Here is a 25,267-nt window from a genome sequence, read left to right as displayed (position 1 = left end):
CTCCAGATGTCCATGGACTACAATTCCCAGGAGCCCCCTGCCAGCGTTCGCTGGCAGGGGGCTCCTGGGAATTGTAGTCCATGGACATCTGGAGGGCCGCAGTTTGACTACCCCTGGGTTAGACCTTTCTGAAAACACACCATTTGGAAAGAGCCACCATTTGGCTCTCTTGGTCACTCTTTGTTTCTATGACTCACTGCAGAGCAGCGTACTGCAGAAAGAGGCATGTGGGGGAGACAGGAGTGGTTTAAGGCAGTGTTCCCCAATCTTTTTATCACCGGGGACCGGTCAACGCTTGATAATTTTACTAAGGCCCGGGGGGGGGTAGTCTTTTGCCGAGGGATGTTGCCGCCGCCTGAGCCCCTGCTCCGCTTGCTTTCCCGCCGGCGCCCCGGACTTCCCGCCGCCCGCTGGGGGGCGCTGCCAGCAGCAGCTGCGCAGTGCTACGCCGAGGGGGAGCCCCAGCCATGGCAGCTGCTGGAGAGCACCAAAGGTGGGCTGGCGGCAGAGTGGCAGGGCAGCCCCCGAGGCAGCTGCCGGGGAGAAGGATGATGAGGAGCCACGGCCCAGTACCGACTGATCCATGGACCGGTCCCGGTCCCGGTCCCTGTACTGGGGGTTTGGGACAGCTGGTTTAAAGATCTGTAGGGCCTATAACAGCAGAGCCAGTTTAAGAATTTTCAGGGTCCTAGCAGAGTACAATTGCAGCGGGAGCAGCCAGACTGTGGGCGGAGGGGGCCCTCCCATATACAGTGAAAAGTGATGTCACTCTGAGTTCCCTTAAAGAGGAAATAGGTGGGAGGAGCGAGGCTACAGCCCTGATCCATGTGGGTGGGAGAAAGCACTGCATGGGGCCCCATGGAAGCGTGGGACCCCTAGCATGTGCTACATGGAAAAACCAGCCTGGGGGGCAGGGGGAAACTAGGACTACCATCTGGCTGTGTGAAACCTTGGACGTATAACATACTGATTGCAGTGTACAGCACTGTGCTGTGTGAATAATCAAAAATTTACCCAGCGAACTGGCTCAGATGGCTTATAACCGGTGAATGGAATGTAAGTGGGACTGAAAGGTATCCAGGTGAGTAGCCATGTTGGTCTGAAGTAGCAAGAGAAAGTTCGAGTCCAATGGCACCTTTATGACCAACAAAGTTTCATCCAAGGTGTGAGCCTTCACGTGCGTTCACATTTCTTCAAACAATGAAATGGGGGCCTTTCTATATGCTAGATTGTTCACCACTATTGTTTGGTCTCAGTGTACAGGAGGCTGTGGTGCCTGAATTGCAGTGCTGTCTTCCATTGCTGTCTTCCATTAGGAGCCTCTTGTGGCGCAGAGTGGTAAGGCAGCTGTCTGAAAGCTTTGCCCATGAGGCTGGGAGTTCAATCCCAGCAGCCGGCTCAAGGTTGACTCAGCCTTCCATCCTTCCGAGGTCGGTGAAATGAGTACCCAGCTTGCTGCTGGGGGGTAAACGGTAATGACTGGGGAAGGCACTGGCAAACCACCCCGTATTGAGTCTGCCATGAAAACGCTAGAGGGCGTCACCCCAAGGGTCAGACATGACTCGGTGCTTGCACAGGGGATACCTTTACCTTTACCTTTACCTTCCATTGCAGCCTTTCGATTTATGGAAGTTCTTGAGAGAAACCACAATGGGGGACTTGCACCCTGGCTGCACGCAGAGATGTCACAGAGACAGGTAAAGCAAAGGTTTTCAAGTTTCTTGAGCATTGTGACAGAATGGGCCTGCTCTGGCCTGTAGTGCCTGTTCCACTCTGCCTCTTTCAGAGCCCCTAGAATTGGACCCCCTGAATTTGTTTTCATTTTGCACATGCCTACCTCAGACATTTCAACCCCTGTTTCATCAGACCTTTCCCCTCTGTGCTGAATGAAATATTTTGTCATTTTTAAGTACAAAAATATCACGAGGACCATTTCCGTCAAAGGGGGCTCCCAGTCTGTCTCTGAGCTGAGTAAACAGCCAAACTATTATACTGTAACAAAGTGGGACCGTGTTCTTCAGGAAAGAACAAAACCCATTCCCAGGGCAGCTCAGCGTTTTGTGGTTTCCTTTTTTATCTGTTACAAATGGACGCATTTTCAAAAGGCTTGCCTGGGCACTGTCACAGATGACAAACACACTGGTACAGAGAGTCAAACAAGGCAAGTCACAACCACAAATAGAAACAGAAGGAAATGAATTTAATTTCACAGCGAGAGGCAGAGGTGGGGAGGAGGGCGGGGAACAGAGCCGGTTGGAGAGGAAACGGCTTGTAAAGGGGATTGCAATCAGCAAGTAATTTGGTGAGCGCAACCCTGAAGATTGTTGGTAAGCTGTTAAACTGAGTTGTATCTGTGTGCTCACTAGTGACATCAATTGGTCATTAGTACGATTGCAGCTATAAGGAGCGGACAAACATGGTTGGGATTCATTTTGTTTCAGTGGAGTCACTGCCCATGTCCTCTTTCTTCAGGAAGAGGAAGAAAAGCTCAGTGTGCTTTTGCTGAAGCAAGCAAGCAGCCACATTAGGTTCTCAGCTCTCTACATCTGCTGATATGTGGCATGTAGTGTACTTGCAGCCTAGCCATAGAGGCTTGCAATGTGCTTTTTTGTAACTACTCTTTAAGCTTTTGTACTCTACTTCAGTAAGATGACTGAGGAGGTGCATATGAGATATATTTGTAAATAATATTTCCAGTAAAGATTTTTCTCTTTTAAATTTCAAAGCGCTGTGAGTCTGGATCTGTGCCTAATCCACAAAAGGTAACTCATACTTTCAAACACTCTGTTACTCTTCAGTTCTATTTTTTTTGGAGGGTCCGAGGACAAAGTCCAGTCCAAAATTCCCAACAGATTCTTACACAGGAACCAGATGATAAGCAGCAAGCCAAGCATTCTCATTTTGAGAATCGGAGAGGGAAGAAGACCATTTACTGAGGAGAAGCAATAGGTAGGACAGAGTGCTTTATGTATGTCATAGTTCCACTGTATACCGCATTGGTCAGTCCATACAAGCACTGGAGTCCTGTGTGCAGTTCTGGAGGCCTCACTTCAAAAAGGATGTGGAAAGAATTGAGATGGCGCAGAGGAGACTGACGAGGATGGTCTGGGGATCAAGCCCTATGAGGAAAGGCTGAGGGACCGGGGAATGTTCAGCCTGGAGAAGAGGAGCTTGAGAGGGGATGTATCTGAAAGGTAGTCACTTAGAGCAGTGGTCCCCAACCTGCGGGCCGTGGCCCGGCGTCGGGCCGCGGTTCCCTCTCCCCACCCCCCCGCAGTAAAAAACTTCCCAGGCCGCAAGCTTGCGGCCCGGAAAGCTTCTTACTGCGGGAGGGGGGGAGAGGGAATCAGGGCTGCGCCCGCACATTGAGCATGCACGGCCCGAAATTGCACATGCTCGGCACTTTTGCGCATGCACGCATGCGTGAAAGTGCCGCGCATGCACGATTTCGACCGCACGTGGCGCATTGAGCATGCGCAGGCGCAAGCGTGCATGCGCGATGCGCGGGCGGGGCAGTTGCCCTGCCAGTCCCCAGCCTAAAAAAGGTTGGGGACCACTGAGGAGGGCATGGAGCAGTTCCTTTTGGCCGCAGAGGAGAGGATCCGCAAAAACTATGTGTAGAAAGGTACTGGCTAGATATCAGGGCAAAACATTTCACAGTCTGAGTAGTTCAGCAGATATTGCAAATATTCCCGCCAATTGTATTGATGGGCCAGAAGTGACATCACTGTGTTAGTGCAACACTCTAGGATTCACCTTACCATAGAGTTTTAAGTTTATTCTGGAGCATCATGCCAACATGGTGACATCATGCCGGGGTTCATGCCAGAAGTTACATTGCAGTGCCAGCACAACTGTGTACAACCACCCGCTCCCCCCTGTGTTTCCCAGGGTGTTGCCAGTGCCAGGTTGGCCACACTAGGATGTAAAGTAAAGAACATTTGCCTGGGAATAAGCCCCACGGCCCAGGATCGCTCCCCATTATCTCTGGCCGAGGTTAAAAGTCAAAATGTTATTTTTTATTAATTTCCAAACAAAACTTTCTTTTAATAAAATCACATGTTCCATTTCCAAGTGGCAAGTAGAATAAGTAGAATGCACTCTTTTTCCAGTGAAAAATGTCCTTTATATCAATTATTAGAAAGTGTAATGTTGCATATTGGTCAAAGCAGAGTGTGGCTTTCTCATTACGATGAAGCACGAGTGCTAACACTGTAGAATCTAAGGTTGTCGGATGGAAGCAAACCTGGAAAAGAGAAGGAAGAAGCATTCAGAGGAGATGGCCAACTTGCATAACATATAGAAACTGGTTAAATTTCACTCTGTGGCACAATTTATTTGATCGTTTGGCCTGTGTTAGCGTAAGCAGGATGTACATTTGAATGCAAATAACACAGCCAGCTTCAGGTCTGACCCACAAATATGGGTATGAAAGCCCTGCTGGACGGTGATTATTCTTAAGGAAAAACAGCTTTTTTTCTTCCCAACCTCCCAGTCTTTGGTCCACTGCCACAAATGGATAAAAATGGAAAGGGGGAAATGGAGTGAATCCTGGCAGTATGCTGGTGCACTGATGTCACTTCTGGTAAAAGCTGGAAGTGACATCATGGATGTTCTAGAATCCACAAAAGCTCTCTGGTTTTGCCATAGAGTTTTTATGAATCTTACAGCATCTAATGACATTGTTTTAGACTCTCCAGACCAGGTTTGGACTCCAATGAGGAGAGGGGGACACGGGGGACACTAGAAAATGGGGTGCCATGGTGTTACTTCTGGGAAATACCAGAAGTGATATCACATTGCTCTAGGGTTCGCCATGCACTCTATGGTAAAACCACAGAATTTCTGATGACTCCTAGGCCTAGTCTACATACAATAGATAATGCACTTTCAATGTGCTTTCGAGGCTGGATTTTCCTGTGCAGAACAGGAAAATCTAATTCTAAAGTGCATTGAAAGGCTATGGTCTTCCCAGTTGCAATGTATGGCTGCGAAAGTTGGACCATAAGGAAGGCCGAGCGTCAAAGAATTGAGGCTTTTGAACTCTGGTGCTGGAGAAGACTCTTGCGAGTCCCTTGGACTGCAAGGCGAACAAACCGGTCAGTCCTAGAGGAGATCAGCCCTGACTGCTCCTTAGAAGGCCAGATCCTGAAGATGAAACTCAAATACTTTGGCCACCTCATGAGAAGGAAGGACTCCCTGGAGAAGAGCCTAATGCTGGGAGCGATCGAGGGCAAAAGAAGAAGGGGACGACAGAGAATGAGGTGGCTGGATGGAGTCACTGAAGCAGTCGGTGCAAACTTAAATGGACTCCGGGGAATGGTAGAGGACAGGAAGGCCTGGAGGATCATTGTCCATGGGGTCGCGATGGGTCGGACACGACTTCGCACATAACAACAACAACAACAACAACAACAAAAGTGCATTGAAAGTGCATTATCTCATGTGTGCAGACTAGGCCCTAGAGAGAAGTGATGTCACTTCTGGATTTTCCCTGGAAATGATGTCCTACCATACCCGCCACCAGAGCCTTAAAAAAAATTTATCCTGTCACTGCTGGGAGTGGTGATAGGCCACAAGCAGCACTGCTGGGAGGTCTCCAGCCTTTTTACCCAAAACGATATCAGCAAAAGTTGCCAGGCTCACTGGTCAGGGTGGGGGCCTCCCACCTTCCGGACTCACCTCTCTCCCCCAAACTCCCCCTCCCCATTTATCTTATACCTGAAGAATGCCGCATTTTAGCTTGACATACTGATGTCACCCAGAAGTGATGTCACCACACTGGGGTATACTAGCGCAGAACTAGGTGCTAGGTCTTTTTGTTGGGGGGAGGGGAGGAGCGCAGGGGAGGAAATGCCAGACCTGCATTTTGCAGGGGGTTGGACTAGATGACCCTGGCTATCCCTTCCATGATTCTATGAAAGTGGCAGTGGCAGAGAGACCGAGAGCAGGAGGAGGAGGAGGAGAGAGAGGGAGAGAGATCTTTAACTCTTTCCTCCTTTTCCATTTTCCTGTAGAAAATATTTTCTTCCTGCTCCTTTTACCTGGCTGGAGAAAACTTGAGGGGGGGGGGCTGCATTCACCCTTTCCCGCTAGCATACCAATTGGTGGGGTGGGGCTTTTTTCATTGAAAAACATAATAAGGGTGGAAAGGACTAATGCATCCCTCCAAGAACCATTGGGAAAGAAAGGCAACCTTTTAAAATAAAGCACCTAGCATGGCATTTGACCCCCAGCACTGCTCCTCGCCTGAAATTCCATCCCTCTGTTGTTCCTGTAGACCTGCCAAGGACTCAGCTCAAGGTATGAGGCAGGATCACACTCCTGAGAAAGCAATTGGCCAGGGCATGGTTGGATCCCATCTGCCGGATCCAGTCAGTTTAAAGTGAAACTGACCAATAGCACACACTGGCAGGAAGACCCTTTTATTCCATGTTTGTATATAAGTTGGCAGAGTTGTGGGGTTTCTCTAGTTAAGCTTTGGCCTCTTGTACCTTTTAGCTGGGGTCACAATAAAGAGCTGAAATGAACTCCCAGGGTCAGGGCTGAATCTGCATGGAGCTTTTATTCCAATCCGAGGTCGATTCAGTCCCTGCCGTCTCCACTGAATGCAATTTCCATTTTGATTTTGTCCAATTTAAATTTTCCCTCTGCAACAAGCAGGATTGAGCCAGAGTGACCCTACCATTTCCCCTTTTCCCTGCAGTATCCTAGCGCAGATATAACCCTCAATATTTGAAAAATCAGCATGAGAAAGCATGCAGAGCTCTGCCTGTTCCGAACTTGCTGCTGAGCTCTGTGGTAGAGAAGCCCTGATTGGCCAAGACTTCTCAGGCTGCAAGCTTGCCTTAAAGGGGAAGCCCTAACTTCTCTCTGCAGAAGCTCCAGAAGCCCTTTCTCTTGGTAGAGATTTGCCTCTTGTTTTTTTTCTCCCTCCTCTGCTGTCCCCAATCTTCTTTACCCCCCCCCCCCCCGCTTCAAGAAAAGAAAGAAAGAGGCTCCTGCTGACCTTGGCTCACCCTCCTCCTTCTGTGCTTTCCTAACCATGTGCAGAACACTTTTCTGTTTCAATGGGGGGGGGGGAGGAAGACCCGAGTTCAAATCGATCTGGATTCAGCAGGATCCACAACGGAATAAAAAAAGTAAGTGCAGATTCAGCCCTGGTCTCTGAATCCACAGGATCTAACACACACAAACACACACCTTGAAACAAGCATCTTTCAGGGTGAACAGGCATTGGAAAGGTGGCATACAAACATTTGAAAGAGCTAATGTTACAGTTATGTTGCACAATGCATATGGCCATTGACTTATCACACCCCCGGGTCATTCATACTGTACTGTGATCCCAGGGCAGTTTCAAACAAAGCCACCAGCCCAACAAACGAAGTCACCAACCTTCCTAGAACACCCCCATGTCTTTCCTCCGATTGATGTCTCTCTTAAGCTGACAGAGAGAGCATATAGGGCAGCAGCTGGTAGCAAAGAAGTCCCCCAGAAGGGATCCCTATTCAGGAAAAGAAGAGGAAAACTTTTGACATTGACATTTCAGGAGAAAACAGTTGTACACAGAACATACGTGAAGACAATCAAAAGGAAACTCAGAAACAAATACTGGTTGGTCGGATTAATCAATACACAAGAAAGGAAGGCATGTATGTAGCCCAGTTCGACTTTGACAATAATGTGCATACATTAATACTGAGTTAATAATTAGATCTAATGCACATTGGGCATTCTCCTTCCCCCTGCCGCCCCCCTCACTCCCCAAAAGAGTCTCAAAGCAGCTTACAATCGCCTTCCTTTCCTCCCCCTACAATAGACACCCTGTGAGGGAGGTGAGACTGAAAGGGTTCTGAGAACTGTGACTACCCCAAGGTCACCCAGCTGGCTGCATGTGGAGGAGTGAGGACTCAAACCCAGCTGGCCAGATTAGAAGCCGCTGCTCTTAACCACAACACCAGATAGGCTGTTGTGGACGCAAGCAGGAAGGAAGTATGCTTAAGGAGCAATGAGCCAATCAGGACACTGGAGGAGCTAATCTGAAAACTATCAGGAAATTCCTTATCTAACTATGCTAAGTACACATTTCCTGCAATGCCCCTTGCAGGACACTCTTCATAGAGCAGCCCAACATCATCCACCATGAGTCTCAGCAAGGCCCATTATGCACGGAGTGGAAGGTCCGCATTCGGGGTGGAATGGCGGCGGCTAAAATCACCAATTATGCACGCTGCAGGCAGCAACCGGGCGCAGAGTCAACATATGCTGCCGAAAAAGCTGTTTCAGTGATATGCGGAAGAAAGTGGAGCTTCTCGGGACCAGGGCACAACCAGAAGCGGCTCCAGAGTAGCTGCGTGCATAATCGGATACTCTGGGTTTTGCCGCTGTTGTGTTCCGTCCTGTGCATATCGGTTTGCTTCACTTCTTCCTCCTCCACATTCTCCATGCAGCCGTTTCAGCGGCCGTGCATAATAGGCCAAAGAAAGGTTGGCTACAAATCGAGGGGATAAATTAATGTATTAAAAGGACTGCCATGGATTCAAGCGTCAAGGAAGGATAATACGGTTACACCGTCACTTACCGGGATCCCGTACTTAGTCCGGTAGACGGATCTCATCGCCATGCTTGGACCGCAGAGGCAGCATTCGTCCATGTCAGATGCCACTTGGCATCCCAAGCAAGTGAAACAGAACAGTCCACAGATGCCTAAGCAAAAGTTGGAGCAGATCATGAAAAATTTTGATAGAAGGTCAAGCTGGGGCCAGGCAGAGCTTGGCCCAAGGGTTCTGTGTCTGTGTAAAGCGCTCTCAAATTGCAGGCAATGTACAGTGCCCGGTAGGGTTTCCAAGGCAAGAGGTAAGCAGAGGTGCCTTTCCATTGCCTGAGTCTGCATCATGGCCCCAGTAGTAGTATTGAGGGTATACCTTCATTCTCTCATGACAGGTGCCCCAACCAATGAACGTGCAGTATTTTCTGACCAATGAGAGAGCAGAGGAAGTGGGTGTAATGGCCTCCCAAGTGGTCAGGTTGCCCCTCCCCCCAGAAATCCAACCATGGCTTGATAAGAGTGCACTCAGAAATTAATAAACGCCACAACATAGACATGGATTTGTATTTCATGGAAGAGGCAAAATGTGAAGTCGGGGAAAGGGCCTGTTTGTGAAGAAGTGGATGAGCCTGAAGAAGCAGCATGCAACGTAGTTTCACAAGATGGCGGAAAAGCTGCTGCTGAAGAGGAAGAGAACTCAAGAGTGTGCTCAGTTTTTAGTAGAAGGGGTAAGTAGTGAGGGGGATATGGGACAAGGGGAAGAAAGAATAATAGATTCATAGAATCATAAGAGTTGGGTCTCTTGGGCTGTCTAGTCTAACCCCCCTCCCCGCAACATGGAAGACACTCCCAACCCTATCGCTCATCCCCTGTCACCTGCCACCCCCTTGAACCCTCACAGAATCAGCCTCTCTCTCAGATGGCTCTCCAGTCTCTGCTTAAAAATCTCCAAAGATGGAGAACCCACCACCACCACCACCCAAGGAAGCCTGTTCCACTGAGAAACCCCTCTAACTGTCAGGAATCCCTCAGCAGTGAGGCAGAAATAAAAAATAGGATTGTGTTTTTCTGTTGCAGCTCTCTGATGAAGAAGTGGATTGGCAGCTGTTTGTACAGATAGTCGAGGCGGCAAATTGCCCTGTGAAGCACGACTGCTGTAACCAGATATCATATCATCAAAAGTACAGCTTCTTGAGGGGTGCTGGAGGTGTCAATTATGATAAGCACCACTCACAGAAAGTAAAAGAATCTCCAAATTTAAAATTTAAGGTTACTGTTAGGACGTACACCCTGCTTTTTCTTGGAGGGATCTCTTATCAATACTAAAACAGATACCGGGGCCTCTAGTCCCACCCACCCTACCCCCCTTACACATCTTCTAAAATAACGGAATCTTAAAGTCTGCGCTTTAAGACTCATTCTTTATTTTAGGGGATTAGCAATATATTCCCCTCAAACCCTGCTTGGTTCTAAAGCAACCCAAACTGCAATTGAAAAGCAGGCATTTTGCTTTTAATTTTTTTCTCCACAACTCCATTCAGAACAGGGTTTCCAATATCAGTGTCTAGCACTCTAACCCATATACCAAACTGACTGACTAAGTTGCCCCTAACTTTGTATACCCGAACAAACTGCAGTTCAGATTGTTGACAGCAGGTTTTCAGAACACTGCTGTTCTCAGGTATAACTTTGTTTAAACATTGTATTAAAAATCCAAATAAATAAATAAAATTCTTGATTAAACATGCTGTGTTGACAATATTTGGGGGGGGAGGTGGAGGGGGTCTGTGCTCTATTACACTCTGTCTATGTTGTGGCATTTATTAATTTGTGAATTTTCAGCAATACAAGAAGTGGCATTAACACTATAAAACAAAAGTACATATATGGGGAAGGGGGAGCCTGCTTTTGTAGGGTGGCAAGAGATGTCCCAGAAATAGCATCTAACCAGCCTAACCAGCCTTTTCCTTTCTGACATATGTGAGCTATTCAGTAGGCAAACTGGCTGAGCAATTCCTTAGAAAGCCAGATTGTACAGGCTGAGAGCTATGTGTTTGAACTGAAATACAGTATTTGCTGGTGTATAAGACTACTTTCCCCCCCCCTGAAAAACATGCCTCCGTGGGGTGCACTCCGTCTTGTACGCCGGGTGTACTTCAGTTGGGATAGACATAGCTGCCCATCGTGGCCCATAGTACTGTATTTTGAGTGGAAATGTTGGGGGGGGTCGTCTTATACGCCCAGTCGTCTTATACGCCGGCAAATACGGTATATATTCATCCTGACTCTGCAGTAGATATGCTGGTGTAGTTTCCATGGGGGCAGTGGGCTCTGCAGTAGCAGAAAGCACCCTGGATGCCTTCCCTCTCTCCCATTTGAACGGCAGTCCCCAGCCAGAGCCCCCCATGCCCATTGGCGCATTCAGATGCCGCGGGATATGCCCATTATGGCAAAGGAGACGTGCACTCCCCAGGGCGCCCCAAAAAAGACCCCTCCTACCACACCGTGCCACACTCTCTGAGACTTCTTCCAGCCACACAGAGAACTCCTTTGGAGTCCCAGAGCAGCAATAAGACTAGAATAGTGAGAGCAGGACCTTCTCTCCTGTGAAGTGTCATTCCTTGTCTGTCTCCAGATTGCTTCTCTTAGGAGCCATTTCCTGCTTCTTCTTGGAAGCCACGAGACATGTAATTAGCAACTATCTCTGTCTCTCTGCACTTTCGAGTATGTTAATTCCTGAATAAACTTTTATCAATCCTATAATCAGGTTCTGCAACCTCCCTGTGTTGTTTACTGTGCTAACACTGAACATCCTTGCACTTCCTGGTGCCACCAAGGCAGCTGTGAGCATGGGCAGTGGGCTCGCCATGGCACTGATAAAAACTGTTCTAACCGGGCAGTGATATCAGGGCTCTCTCAGCCTCACCCACCCCACAGGGTGTCTGTTGTGGGGAGAGGAAAGGGAAGGCAATTCTAAGCCGCTTTGAGCTCCTAGTAGAGAAAAGCGGCATATAAGAACCAACTCTTCTTCTTCTAAACCAAGAAGAAGAGGAACTCTTTTCTGGTTAGACCTCAGAGTATGTGTTCAGATTTGGGCACCACAATTAAAGAAGTTTTTAGACAAACTGGAGCGTGTCCAGAGGAGGGCATATCAGCACTAGCAGCCAGCGGGAGAAAGAAAAGATTTAAAAATGGCTATCAGTGATGGCATGATCTCACTTCTGGGACAACTTGGGCATGCCTCTCTAGGAACTGCTGAAGCTCCATGGTAAAAACATAGTGGTTTTGGTGATTCCTAGACAGAACTGTCATCACTTCCTGGGAGAAGTAACAACCGTCCTCTCTAGGAATCACCCAGAACTCTATGGTTTTATCATAGCATGTCCAGCCATTCTTATACAGGTATATACACTTGTGGGTTTTCCAAGAAGTGATTTCATGCTGTTGCTAGTGGCCTTTCCCCTTCTTCAGTCTCCCACTGGTTGCCAGGATGGACTGGGCAACTTCTAGAATACGTTGAGTGCTTTTAATTGTGATGAGTAATATCTTGGTAAATCCTGGAATCATACCCATCCATACTGTAGTCTATGTACCAGCACTAAGGTAGACTCTGCTCTAGTTGGGTGTGGAATTTTATAAGCCCCATGGAGGTCTATGTTTTGCAGAGCGAATGTCTGTATGCAGAGCGCATAGTGATCATACCACTCTGACCCACCAGCTCTTCCTTTAGTAAACACGCATTGCCTTACAAGACAAAGAAGCTATGTTTCTGTCATTGCAAGGCTTCTGATCCGGTTCACCATTCTCTCCAGCCTTCACCGTGTGCCCAAAGTCGCACAGCAGCATGGCCACTTACAGACTCCGATGTCACTGCAGCAGTCACACAGATCCGTCTGCCACTGTCCGCTCTGTGGCTGGGCCACCACCACGCCCGGCTGCTGGCTTACGATCACAGGGTTCATTGTAAAGGGCTGTGGGTTAATACAGAAAGAAAAGAGGGAGGCCAAATACATCCGTGAGCAAACCAACAGTTGTCATGTGCACCAGTAGCCTCCGAGCGGGGCAAGTTATTGCTTCTTAGAGTTCTGGCCCTGCAAGGCTCCTGTAGAGCAGTCTGGAGCCGAGTCAGCTATTGCGAAAGGCGGACTGTAAAACGGGCCAGCCAGCTGAATAAAACCATTTGTAAGACTGCAGCAATGCCGAGATGTGCTACGTTCACGATACTACACCGGCTGCACCCTGAAGTTAGTTATGGTTATTCAGCAAAGGGAACGCGATGGGACCGTGGCTCAGTGGTAGAACATCTGCTCTGCAGGCAAATCGGCCAAAGCTCCACCCCTGGCCACTCCAGTTCAATGAATGTGATGAGAGAGACCTGAGACATTGGGAAGCCGCTGTCGGTAACAGGTTCTCCGTGGCTCGTTAAGTCAAACGGATTGGTTACAAAGCTTGTTTCGTAACTGAGGATGCACTCAGGACACTGCAACCGTCTTGGATTTTGTCGAATGTTTTCATATAGGCTTCAGTCTCACCCTTCCCACTGTGAATTCACCCCTGGCATCCACTGAGTCCTGGACTTGTTGTGGGTGTCCACTGGAACAAGATGGGGTCACCAACTTCCAGGTGTAGCCTGGAGATCTCCCAGGATTACAACTGATCTTCAGACCAGCGTTCTAGTCCAGTGGCACATTTAAGACCGACAGAGTTTTGTTTGAGGGATAAGCTTCCTCTTCTTCAGTTACCTCCACGCTTGAGAGGAGACAGATGGAGCATCATGGAAGAATCGCGGTTAATTATTCTCGGCATTTTGCAATTAAGTTGGGTTCGTCTGCCCACCAGTCTCCTATTTTGATATATTTCTTTCGCTTTGTTTCCCCTCCAGAATTAAGCCTAAATAAATGGTGACCACATAAACCAAAACTTATTATGCTAGTTTGGTTCTTTGCATCTTTTAAACTGCACTTGGATTTTAGCAGTCAACTACGGATGAGGTTCAAACAGAAAGAAACACTTACCCTGCCCCGAGCACACAAAAAGAGTTGTTAATGCAATAGAATCACAGCTGCGGAGTAGCTCACGGAGGGTAGCTGTGCTGTTCTACAGGAGAAAACTTAAACTCAAGTCCTGTGGCACCTTAGAAACCAACAATATTTGCAGGGCATAAGCTTTGGATAATCAACACTCCCTTTGTCAGATTCTGAATAAGGTTTGTATATGTTTCTATTTGACCGGGATATATGCAAACAACGACAGCCACAACAGGAAGGAACAGCCCCTTCAAACCTTTTGAAGAAGAAGACAAAGAGTTGGTTCTTATATGCCGCTTTTCCCTACCCGAAGGAGGCTCAAAGCGGCTTACAGTCACCTTCCCGTTCATCTCCCCACAACAGACACCCTGTAGGGTGGGTGAGGCTGAGAGAGCCCTGATATTACTGTTAGGTCAGAACAGTTTTATCAGTGCTGTGGGGAGCCCAAGGTCATCCAGCTGGCTGCATGTGGGGGAGGGCAGAATCGAACCTGGCATGCCAGATTAGAAGTCCACACTCCTAACCACTACACCAAACTGGTTCGATAGTAAATAAAATAACATTCCTGAAGTTTGCAACCTTACAAAACGGCATAGAGCAGGGGTAGTCAAACTGCGGCTCTCCAGATGTCCGTGGAGTACATTTCCTGCCTTCTGCACAAATGCAGACATTGGAGCCCAACTTTGGTGAAACTCACATATTTGTATATTTCTAGTGCCAGAATGCAGTTGTAGAGCAGGCAATGTTAATGAAGGTTGCTTGCACTTCAAAGTGAGGAGGGGTCTGACTGCTAACAGTGTGGTGGAGTGCCAGCCTAGGACCCAGGAGGTACTGGCTGGAATCCCCACTCTGCCCTGGAAGTTTGCTGGGTGACCCCCTGGGACAGTCTCACAGTGTAGGCCTAACTTGCCTGACAGGGGCTGTTGTGGGAATAAAATGGAGGAGAGGAGAATGATATTAACCACTTTGGGCCCCCACTTGGGAGAAAGGTGGGGTATCAATGCTTGCCAAGTAGTACTAGTGCTCTTAATTTTGCATGCAGCTGATTCACTAGCCTCTAAGGCTTTTTTTTTTTTTTTTGCAACAGAGAACATCAGAAGAGCCTTGCTCGATCAGAACAGGGATCCATATGGTCCATACCTCACACAGTGGCCAGTCAGTTCCTCTGGACAGCCTATAATAAGGCAGAGGGGCCAAGGCCTTCCTAAGGAGGTGCTAATAGGCTGCCTAAGGAGGTGGTGAGCTCCCCCTCACTGGCAGTCTTCAAGCAAAGGTTGGATACACACTGAGAGAGCCCTGATATTACTGTTAGGTCAGAACAGTTTTATCAGTGCTGTGGGGAGCCCAAGGTCAACAGCTGGCTGCATGTGGGGGAGCGCAGAATCGAACCAGCTCGCCAGATTAGAAGTCCGCACTCCTAACCACTACACCAAACTGGTTCGATAGTAAATAAAATAACATTCCTGAAGTTTGCAACCTTACAAAACGGCGTAGAGCAGGGGTAGTCAAACTGCGGCTCTCCAGATGTCCGTGGACTACAATTCCCAGGAGCCCCTGCCAGCGAATGCTGGCAGGGGGCTCCTGGGAATTGTAGTCCATGGACATCTGGAGGGCCGCAGTTTGACTACCCCTGGCGTAGAGAGAACTGCACGTACCGCCAGAGATATCTGAAATTCATCACATCTGCTCACACTCCCAGTTTAAATCACACAAAGAAATAGTTTTTTGTTTGACTGGGGGATTGAGTGTAGTAGACGTTACTAGACGCCTTCAAGGAAATATTTATCTTTCCACACACATCTAAACGGGTCATTGTTAGTTCATCTTTCCTTGTACACACCCATACAGCCTTGGAAGTCACGCATTTCCGACCTTGCAGGTCTATATTTGCCCCACAGCGCATTCCGAAGGGGTGTTAGAAAAACAGCGGCCAAGTTGCACATTGTCTTTTACCAATGCCCGACCCACACTGAGCTTCAGAGGACGGTCATTTCTCCAGTTTACTCAAGAGAAAAATCGGGTTGTGAGGTACTTTTCCATGGCACAACACTGTCTGACATCAAAAACCACAAAACTGAAAAACCTCTAGGGCAGGGGTAGTCAACCTGTGGTCCTCCAGATGTCCATGGACTACAATTCCCATGAGCCCCTGCCAGTGTTTGCTGGCAGGGGCTCATGGGGATTGTAGTCCATGGACATCTGGAGGACCGCAGGTTGACTACCCCTGCTCTAGGGGAACACTTCGGCCTTCCAGGACATTCAATAAGAGACCTGAAAGTAGCTATTTTATTGCAAAGGAGCTTCAAGAACAGGCTAGAAAGTGAGATTGCAGAAATGCAAGTTATTACAACACGCAAAACTATAAAATACCCTGGACTCAACAAGGACTTAGGGTTTTTTTAATCTCACTATTCATGCTAAACTTGTTCAACTTGTGTATCCATATTCCTCACAATTTATTTTATTTGTGTTAATGTGACTGTAAGGTAATGGTAATGGAATGGAATTTTAAGTTTAACTCCCTGGTATTGGGGTGAGATAATTGCCAGCAATTTCCCTACAGGAATGTTTCACACCTGCATGGTGACAGATGGGGCAAACAGCAAATGGTGGGGTGGGAGCCTTTGATCACTGAAAGAGTTTTATTTCTCCTATGTTTTTGTGAACCACAACTGAATTCTAGGGGGATTGATTGGCTGTTTTTAGCAAAGAATTATCATATGGCTGTATTTGGATATGTGACATAGTTTACTAATTTAACAGAATTAATTTTTACTATCTATTCCCACTGTCATGTAGGGAGTTCTTAGTCAGAAGAAGAGTGCTTGCACTCGAAAACTCACGCCTCAAATAAATCTTGGTTGGTCTTAAAGGTGCGACTGGACTCTGATTTTATTGTACTTTCTGGGTCTGTTACTGTGAATTGGGAGCCGAGAAATTTCCTGTGTCTTACTGAATTTTACCATCCTCCAAGTACTGGGAGTTTGTGAGCAGAATACATTTCCCAGCAAGAATGGCCCTCTGAGGGTGCCAAGAAACCTACTTTGAAGGTCAATATTCCAAAAACCATCTAAACTTTGGTCTCCGTCGAGTCCTTTAATAGTTGGATAACCCCTAGGCATTCGACTTCGTCAGGAGGAAGGTGCTTTTAGATTCCTGTTTCATGTAATACTTGAAACAGACTTGAAATAGGGGTTATTCAACTAGTAAAGATAGGAGTTATTCAACTATTAAAGATCCTTTTCCTTTTCCAGGATTTCTTTCTTTCTTTTTGTTCTGCCTTGGGCCGGCCCCTGTTTCTTTCCATTCCTCCATTAGGGCCATCATGGGTCTAGGTCAGGTGCTTTAAAAAGGGGCCAGTAGGAAAAAAGGAAGGGGACAGCAGTCCTTCAAACCCTGTCTAGGTCAAATTGGAAAATTCCTGGAAATCTGGAGGTGGACCACAAGGAGGGTGGGGTTGGGGAAGGGGAGGGACTTCAATGGGGTGTAATGCCATAGAGCAGGGGTAGTCAACATGTGGTCCTCCAGATGTCCATGGACTACAATTCCCATGAACCACTGCCAGCATTTACTGGCAGGGGCTCATGGGAATTGTAGTCCATGAACATCTGGAGGGCCACAGGTTGACTACTCCTGCCATGGAGGCCTCTCTCCAAAGCAGCAGCTTTCTCCAGAGGAACTGATGTGCCACCTGGAGACTAGTTGTAGTGACAGAAGATCTGCAGGCCCCACCTGGAAGTTGGCATCTTTCACCCACCCATGCTATTACTCAAGTGGAGATAAAGTTAGATCAATGTTAACATTTATGCACAGGGTGCCTTGAACTATTAGCTCTAAAGGAAACATACAAGTAATATATATAAAAGTAATATATATATATATATATATTAAAGTAATATATTTTTAAAGATTTGCATTCTAACAGTCTGAAAAGTCTTTGGCAAGAATAACAATGCCTTGGTTTTATAGAACGTCTTTACAATACTGATAATGCATGAAAAAAATCGACAGCTCTAATGAAGCTATGCTCTTTCCTGTCATAAAATAATTAAATGCTATGGTTGCAGGACTGTATGCAAACTATACTGCCGCTCCTCTTCGTACATTCTAAAGGTTAATTTCTTCTACCTGCTATAAAAATGAATTAATGTAGCAATAAAGAATCAACAATAAGAGGAACTGAAGGCCTTGCAGGGGACAGCAGGAAGACAATTAGAAGGTGAGGCCAGCACTTTCTCTCCTGTTAAGTGTGATTCCGTGTCTGTTTCTAGGTTGCTACTTCGTGGAAGTGCCACCCTCAGTCTTAATCTCTCTTAGCTAGAGATTCTCTCAGAAAACTCTCACGGAGACCAGTTTGAAATTACAATAAAGAGTGGTTTTATTAAAAACAAATTAAAAATGAAACTAACATACTTTCATGCAATTTAAACGAAATGCAGACACAAGAGGAAAAACAGAGGTGAGATGGTGTGATAGGGAATATAATTTGGGGGAGGGGAAGAAAGATTAGACCTACATTCACAACATGTAGAAGTCCAAAGAAAGAACAGCAAAAGCAGCCAGTGTTTTGGGTATATGTAGGATATCCAGAACACACACACACAAACACATATTTGAAGACAAGCAGGCCCACACATAGTGGGGGTGTGTGTAAGAAGAATCCAACACCACTCACAGATCAGTTCTACTGTTTGTACTTGGAGACTAAGGTTGGGCTCTGTAGCCCCTAAAACAATGGACTTGGTTTGATTACTGGTGTAACATAAAGAAATCTGGGAAGCAAGTGATGTCCTTGTTGGGAGTGGACCCAGACAAAGGACAACTGAGTTATACTGGCAGAATTAGGCAAAATGCAAATGGTGTCTTGATGACCCTAGATAAGAGGATAGGAAATGAGTTAATCAGGGAATTCCGTAGGCATGGCAGGAAGGAAGGAGCATTTAGAAGGTACTTGCAAATAGGCAAGGGGAGAGATAACCAATGACTGACTACCCCTGAAGCTGCATAATAATGTGACTTGAAGCAACAGGCAGCTCCTTGTAAGTACGGCATCTTGGCAGGAGAGTACATTTCCTGCCTTCTGCACAAATGCAGACATTGCAGCCCAACTTTGGTGAAACTCACATATTTGTATATTTCTAGTGCCAGAATGCAGTTGTAGAGCAGGCAATGTTAATGAAGGTTGCTTGCACTTCAAAGCAAGGGATCCCTGGCCCTAAAGAAGTCCGTCTGGTCTCGACCAGGGCCAGAGCATTCTCTGTTCTGGCCCCTACCTGGTGGAACGAGCTCCCAGAGGAGATCAGGGCCCTGACGGAGCTTAAACAGTTCCGCAGGGCCTGCAAAAAGGAGCTCCTCCACCAGGCATTTGGCCGAGACCAGATGTAATCTACAGCGACCAAGGGCCCCTGCTCCCCCCCACCCCCCCTCAGAATTCAATCAATAAGCCACCCCCCTCAGAATCCCATCAACAAGCCCTGGACCTGTTTGTATTATGATTGTTTATTGTTATACTGTGTTGTGTTTGGTTGCAATTGTTGGTTATTGGTGTACATGTTCTACAGACTGTTTTATGTATGGTTCTCTGTTATAATGTAAACCGCCCTGAGCCTCCGGGGAGGGTGGTATAAAAGTATGATAAATAAATAAATAAATAAATAAATAAATAAATAAATAAAGCGAGGAGGGGTCTGACTGCTAACAGTGTGGTGGAGTGCCAGCCTAGGACCCAGGAGGTACTGGCTGGAATCCCCACTCTGCCCTGGAAGTTTGCTGGGTGACCCCCTGGGGCAGTCTCACAGTGTAGGCCTAACTTGCCTAACAGGTGCTGTTGTGGGAATAAAATGGAGGAGAGGAGAATGATATTAACCACTTTGGGCCCCCACTTGGGAGAAAGGTGGGGTATCGATGCTTGCCAAGTAGTACTAGTGCTCTTAATTTTGCATGCAGCTGATTCACTAGCCTCTAAGGCTTTTTTTTTTGCAACAGAGAACATCAGAAGAGTCTTGCTCGATCAGAACAGGGATCCATATGGTCCTACCTCACACAGTGGCCAGTCAGTTCCTCTGGACAGCCTATAACAAGGCAGAGGGGCCAAGGCCTTCCTAAGGAGGTGCTAATAGGCTGCCTAAGGAGGTGGTGAGCTCCCCCTCACTGGCAGTCTTCAAGCAAAGGTTGGATACACACTTTTCTTGGATGCTTTAGGATGCTTTGGGCTGATCCTGCGTTGAGCAGGGGGTTGGACTAGATGGCCTGTATGGCCCCTTCCAACTCTATGATTCTATGATTGAGCTCATATATATAGTTGGCAGCTTCCACTTCCGGACTCCCATTCAAGGACATGAAAGGAAAGGATAAGAGGGACTAAAAATGATCATAAAAACAAAATGTTGGGGAAATGAACCGGGTCTGAAAGAATAGACGAGACCACCAATGTTTTGTAAGTAGGAAAAACCAGTGGAGTACCAAAAAGGAGACGATTCTACAGTTAAAAGTTGCCTGGGAAAAGAGACAGGGATGTTGAAACAGCAATATGAGGACTTGTAAAAGAGTTATTACGAGAAAACTAAAGGAAATGAGATAAGATCTTTGGGACAGAGAAGAGGGAAGTTACTAAACAGCGAGATCATGGGGTTGCCAGCCTCCAAGTGACAGTGTGGGAGAATACGGGAACAAAATGGAGTTTGGCCTCCATTAGAGCACAGCAGGTCAATCACATACGCCCTTTGCTCGGCTGAAACCTCAAGGGCAAAGCCTTTCCTTTTTGCCAAGTTCAGCAAGGGCTTATCAGAGAAGGGGACGATGTTTTTTTTTCCCTGTAGGGATTGTTCTCAAAACCCTAAATGGACCTCTGATGTCATCAAGAGCGGTAACATTTCTTTGAGCAAGGCACAATAACAACTTTGTAATTTTGAGCAAGGCACAACAACAACTTTGCAATTTTGAGCCAATAACAACTTTGTAATTTTGAGCAAGGCACAATAACAACTTTGTAATTTTTTCTGTTATCTATTCTTCTTGCCTTAATATACATCAGGGGTGGCCAAACTGTGGCTCTCCAGATGTCGAAAGACTACAATTAGCATTGGCTGGGTCTCATGATAGTTGTAGTCCATGAATATTGGGACAGCCACAGTTTGGCCACCCCTGATATGCTCTGGTACTATACTCTTGTTTTTAAGTGGATCCTCCCCCTCCCCAATGAACCAGATGCTCCTGCAATCAATTCTAATGAAATTAGTTCAAAGGGTTTGCTCTGTTTTTGGACAACCCACGGCCCACCGAACCCCATTTGGCCCATAGGATGATTTCCCATCAGTGGCTGATGATCTCCTTGGATTAAAACCGATCTCCAGGCAATGGAGAGCACTTCACCTGGAGAAAATGGCCACTTTGGAAGGTGGATTCCATGTCATCATACTCAAGTCCATCCCCATTCCAAATGCCACCCACCTCTGCCCACTCCCAAACTCCCAGGTATTCCCCAGCCCACAGCTAGAACAGAGAACTTTACAACCTAGGAAGAAGAAGCTTGAAGAGAACATGAGAAATACAGATTCCAGGACAGCCTTGAGCAATGAGGAAAGGCAGGATATAAATAAGTCGTTGCAGGATCAGACTAGTGGTCCTTGCAGTATCAGCAACCTGGTTCACATAGCAGAAAGCCAGTTGCCTTGGAAGGCCCCTGAAGCTGTCTCCCAGGTCTGGGATTAAGAGCATTAGTGCCTCCGAATATGGAGGTTCTTTTTAGAAGTCATCATCGCTAGTACTCTTTGACGGACCTCTCTTTTATTAATCTCTCTGACCTGGGGTTCCCAGCCTCTGAATGGAGCTGCAGCGACAGAGATCAGTTCTCCTGGAAAAAATGGCTGCTTAGGAATGTGGGTTCTATGGCAAACCCCAATAAAATATCTCACCAGATCCCCCCCCCTCCCAGTTTCCAGGAATTTTCCACCTAGGAGTTGGCAACCCTAGTCTAACCCCGATGCAAAGCGGGTGTCCACTACTGTATCCACTGGCAGTGATCCCCCCCCCGCATTTAATTACTTCTTGAGTAAAGAAGACACTGGCCAAAAAGACAACGATGCTAAGAGAAGCTGAAGGCAGCAGGAAAAGAGGGAGGCCCGACACAGGATGGATTCACTCCCCACGGACCCTCCGTTTGGAAGGCCTGAGCAAGGCTCCAGATGATATAGGCTAGATATCAGGAAAGGTTTTTTCACAGTCAGAGTAGTTCAGCAGTGGAATAGGCTGCCTAAGGAGGTGGTGAGCTCCCCCTCACTGGCAGTCTTCAAGCAAAGGTTGGAGACACACTTTTCTTGGATGCTTTAGGATGCTTTGGGCTGATCCTGCGTTGAGCAGGGGGTGGGACTAGATGGCCTCTATGGCCCCTTCCAACTCTATGGTTCTATGATTCTATGAGAGGAGGTTGTTAATTCATAAGTCGCCTTAAGTCAGAAGCAACGGCAGCACATTAAGCCGACAAAGGATTTTCTTTTTTCTATCCTGAAACGATTTCTGAGCCCCCCAAATTATAGTACAGTATTATAGGAGGAAAAGAAGTTATTTCTCTCCAGGTTCTCTGTTCTACACATGGTTTTATAAGCCTTGGCCACGTCAACCTCCCTGCTGTTGCTTTTTTCTAAACTGAAAAGCGCCAAAACCTTTTGTCTTCCTTCACGGGGTGGGGTGGGGTGGGGGTAACTCTGCAAAGAAAATTAACAGGACTCTGGTTGTAAGTGGGTGGGGTTTTTTTAAGTCTCATGTAAACCCTTTAGTCTGAAGAAACTCACAGTAGAATTTTTAAATAGAATGAAATCCAGTCAGTCTCTGTTTCGAAAACCGACAGGAAGGCCGTACAAGGAACTGAAAACTAGCTGTTCCACCTGAGGGGAGATTAGAAGCTGCAGTTGCGTTTCCAGCAGAAAAAGGAAATTATGAGTGTAAGAGAAAGGATCAGGCTAAGATTACAAACGGGTGACAATAAGGGAGCGTGTGAGAATGCTAACTAGAGTTCTCGCTTGCGTGTTCGTTTCCAAACCACCAGAAGCACTGGGGTTACAGGCATGTGTGAATAAACCAGGTTGCCCAAGGCTTTCATGGCAAGAAATCTGTTCTCACATTCACCTGTCAATTAAAATGCGGGGAGTTGGGTAGTCAAACTGCGGCCCTCCAGATGTCCGTGGACTACAATTCCCAGGAGCCCCTGCCAGCATTTGCTGGCAGGGGCTCCTGGGAATTGTAGTCCACGGACATCTGGAGGGCTGCAGTTTGATTACCCCTGAGATAAAGTGAGGAGAGGTGAATTCCCACTGAATCTCGTCTTCCCAGGCAAGATGGCCAAAGGACAGGAATGGAGACGTAAAGTCGAAAAACCATCATTGACGCAGACATGTTAGGAGAGTCCTAAAGCACAAATCAGAGGCCCTAAAGAAAAGCCCTAAAGCATATGAAGATGCAGCCCACTCTACAGGATGAGCAGAGAAAGGCATGAGGACAAACTGCAAGAATGAGCTCAAAAATGAATTGAAACCAGGCAGAAGAGATCCACAAATCCTCAGACTTCTCTCAACAAGAGGACAGCATGTCCAGCAGTTTCAAAAACACAGGCAACTGCGAGGAGGACATCAAATAAGACTTCAAGATCTATAAATGATAAAGCAGCCAAAGGGGGGGGGGAAGGAAACGGTTGGGAGGCGGGGAAGGAATTGTTATCCTGGAAAGACAAACACCAAGGACAGACTGGATATGCAACAAGCCCATACAGGAGAGAAATATAAGAAATAAGGTATAAGATACTTACACAGAGAAAAGGGAGTCGGGACCAGCAGGGGTGTTTTCAGAAGAAGGGGAACAACAGCCAAACTGGAAAGAAAAGGGGGGGGGGCGGGGAGATACTGGAGATGTGAACGGAGGAGAATGGCACAAACAAGAGGGAATAAACCGGTGCCAAAGAGGGCAGGGTTTCTGTACCTTTCCTTGCTGTACACAAGAGAGAATTTGGGCCGGTGAAACTCATCATGACATACAACTCGGCAGAAGCAAAGGCAGCTGTGGCCTGTTGCAATTCCCAGTTGTGTACTATTATGAAAGGTAGCCAGGTGCCAACTGCGCTGGATCACCCTGGCATTTTAGCTGACTAATTGGGAATCCCAGCAGCATCTGAGTTTCTGGTAATGCTCCCAGGAAATGAGAAGAAGAGCATCAAAAGTTGCCATCAAATGGAGCAGGACTTTGGTCCTCTTCAACTTGAGGCTTTTTGCTCCTTCACTTGGTCTGTTCCTGGATTTTCTCTTGTCCCTGTCCCTGTCATCTGTCTACCTGTATCTCTTGGCTACAAACTGACAAACCAGGAATGCCAGCCTCCAGGTGAGACTTGGGGATCCCCTGGAATTACAGCTCATCCCCAGAAGTCAAATCCCCTTGGAAAAAATGGCTGCTTCGGAGGGTGGACTTGGTACCCCGACTGAGATCTCTGTCCTCCCCAGGCTCCATCCTTAAATCTACAGAAGTTTCCCAACTTGGATCCTAACTCCTCCGTATAGGTTTACACCTTCCCCTCTGTTGCCCCTCTGTCACCCCAGGTGGCTAGAGAAGACCTGAAACCCCTATGCCAAAAGGGAGTCACAATGTCCCTCCCAAAGCAGTGCCGTCTAGAATCATAGAATAATAGAGTTGGAAGGGACCTCATGGGTTATCTAGTCCAACCCCCTGCACTATGCAGGACACTAACAACCCTATAGCTCATCTAAGTAGGTAGGTCGTGAAGTCTCCAGGTGTACTGAGGTCTCTGTGGATTCGCTGATTTCTTTGAACAGGACCAAGGGAGCTTTGATGCTCAGAAGCTTATATCAAAACCTTCAACATTCATCCCAGAATCACTACTTGTTTTAATGCACCCATGAAATTGCTTTCTCTTGAGTTCTCACTGGTCTATCAAGGTCATAATTGTCTTCGTTGACACGCAGTGGCTTTCTTGGGACTTTAGCCAAAGTTTTTCACATCAACTTTTCATTGGAGTGGCTGTGGGACTGGAACTGGGAACTTCTTCATGCAAACCAGATGCTCTACCTCAAAACCACGGCCCTTTCCCTGTTTCATCTTTCATGCGTTTGCGGTCTCTTCAACATTGTGGGCACCTCTGGATGAGCTTCCAAATGTATCCGGAAAATCAAGGAAATGCCAGGCAAATTTGCTGAATGTATTTGGATGATCCATTTCCATGCCAGGTTGCATGCCTAGATTTAACTTTAACAAACCTCCAAGAGTAACCCTAGGACTATTTTGTCTCCACATTCTCTTAAACAAAATTATCAACTTGTTATTAAATTGTTAATTAATTATTGCTTCCTTTCCGTGGAGAGGTCAAAGTCAACAACACTTCTTCTGGATAGTCACAGAAAATTATATTGTAACTTAACACACAGCTATGTGAACATGCACGGCACTTACCAAATGGGTAGGAGGAGGTGGAGATCCCTCTTAGTCAAGATCCAGAGTAGCTATAAATGTCCTTACACTAAGGAACCAACAGTTGTAACTTTCCAAGTGAGTTCCAAGACAGTTAATTGGCTGCCGCGTTCAAGGAAGTTGATTGCTGACCAAACCTATCCTGCTGAAAACTGCTGCTCTCTTGCTTTCTGCTAGTTTAGTGAGTGTTGTAACACCATAAAAGAAAGGACTTTGTCTACAC

The 25,267-nt window shown here is 46.9% G+C and overlaps 1 protein-coding gene across 3 annotated transcripts; it reads right to left on the bottom strand.

The window, feature by feature from the left end:
* Positions 1-3,997: 3,997 nt before the first annotated feature.
* LOC143819401 (placenta-specific gene 8 protein-like) lies at positions 3,998-25,204 on the bottom strand. 3 transcript variants are annotated; one of them, XM_077301018.1, is made up of 5 exons: positions 25,027-25,204; positions 12,408-12,522; positions 8,585-8,709; positions 7,399-7,507; positions 3,998-4,246 (listed from the first exon to the last, which is right to left on the bottom strand). In XM_077301018.1, exons 2-4 carry the CDS (start codon positions 12,511-12,513, stop codon positions 7,403-7,405), a joined length of 336 nt encoding a protein of 111 aa, XP_077157133.1. In that variant the 5' UTR covers positions 12,514-12,522; positions 25,027-25,204; the 3' UTR covers positions 3,998-4,246; positions 7,399-7,402. The 3 variants fall into 3 exon arrangements, with proteins under 3 accessions (XP_077157133.1, XP_077157134.1, XP_077157132.1); XM_077301019.1 differs by lacking the exon at positions 25,027-25,204 and adding an exon at positions 13,567-13,721; XM_077301017.1 differs by lacking the exon at positions 25,027-25,204 and having other exon boundaries at positions 12,408-12,579.
* Between the last annotated feature and the right edge of the window lie 63 nt (positions 25,205-25,267).

This window comes from Paroedura picta, chromosome 10 (assembly GCF_049243985.1).
Source record: "Paroedura picta isolate Pp20150507F chromosome 10, Ppicta_v3.0, whole genome shotgun sequence".
NCBI classification, from domain to species: Eukaryota; Metazoa; Chordata; class Lepidosauria; order Squamata; family Gekkonidae; genus Paroedura; species Paroedura picta.
Note: the sequence above shows the minus strand (reverse complement) of the source record. Positions and strands in the feature narration are given on the sequence as shown.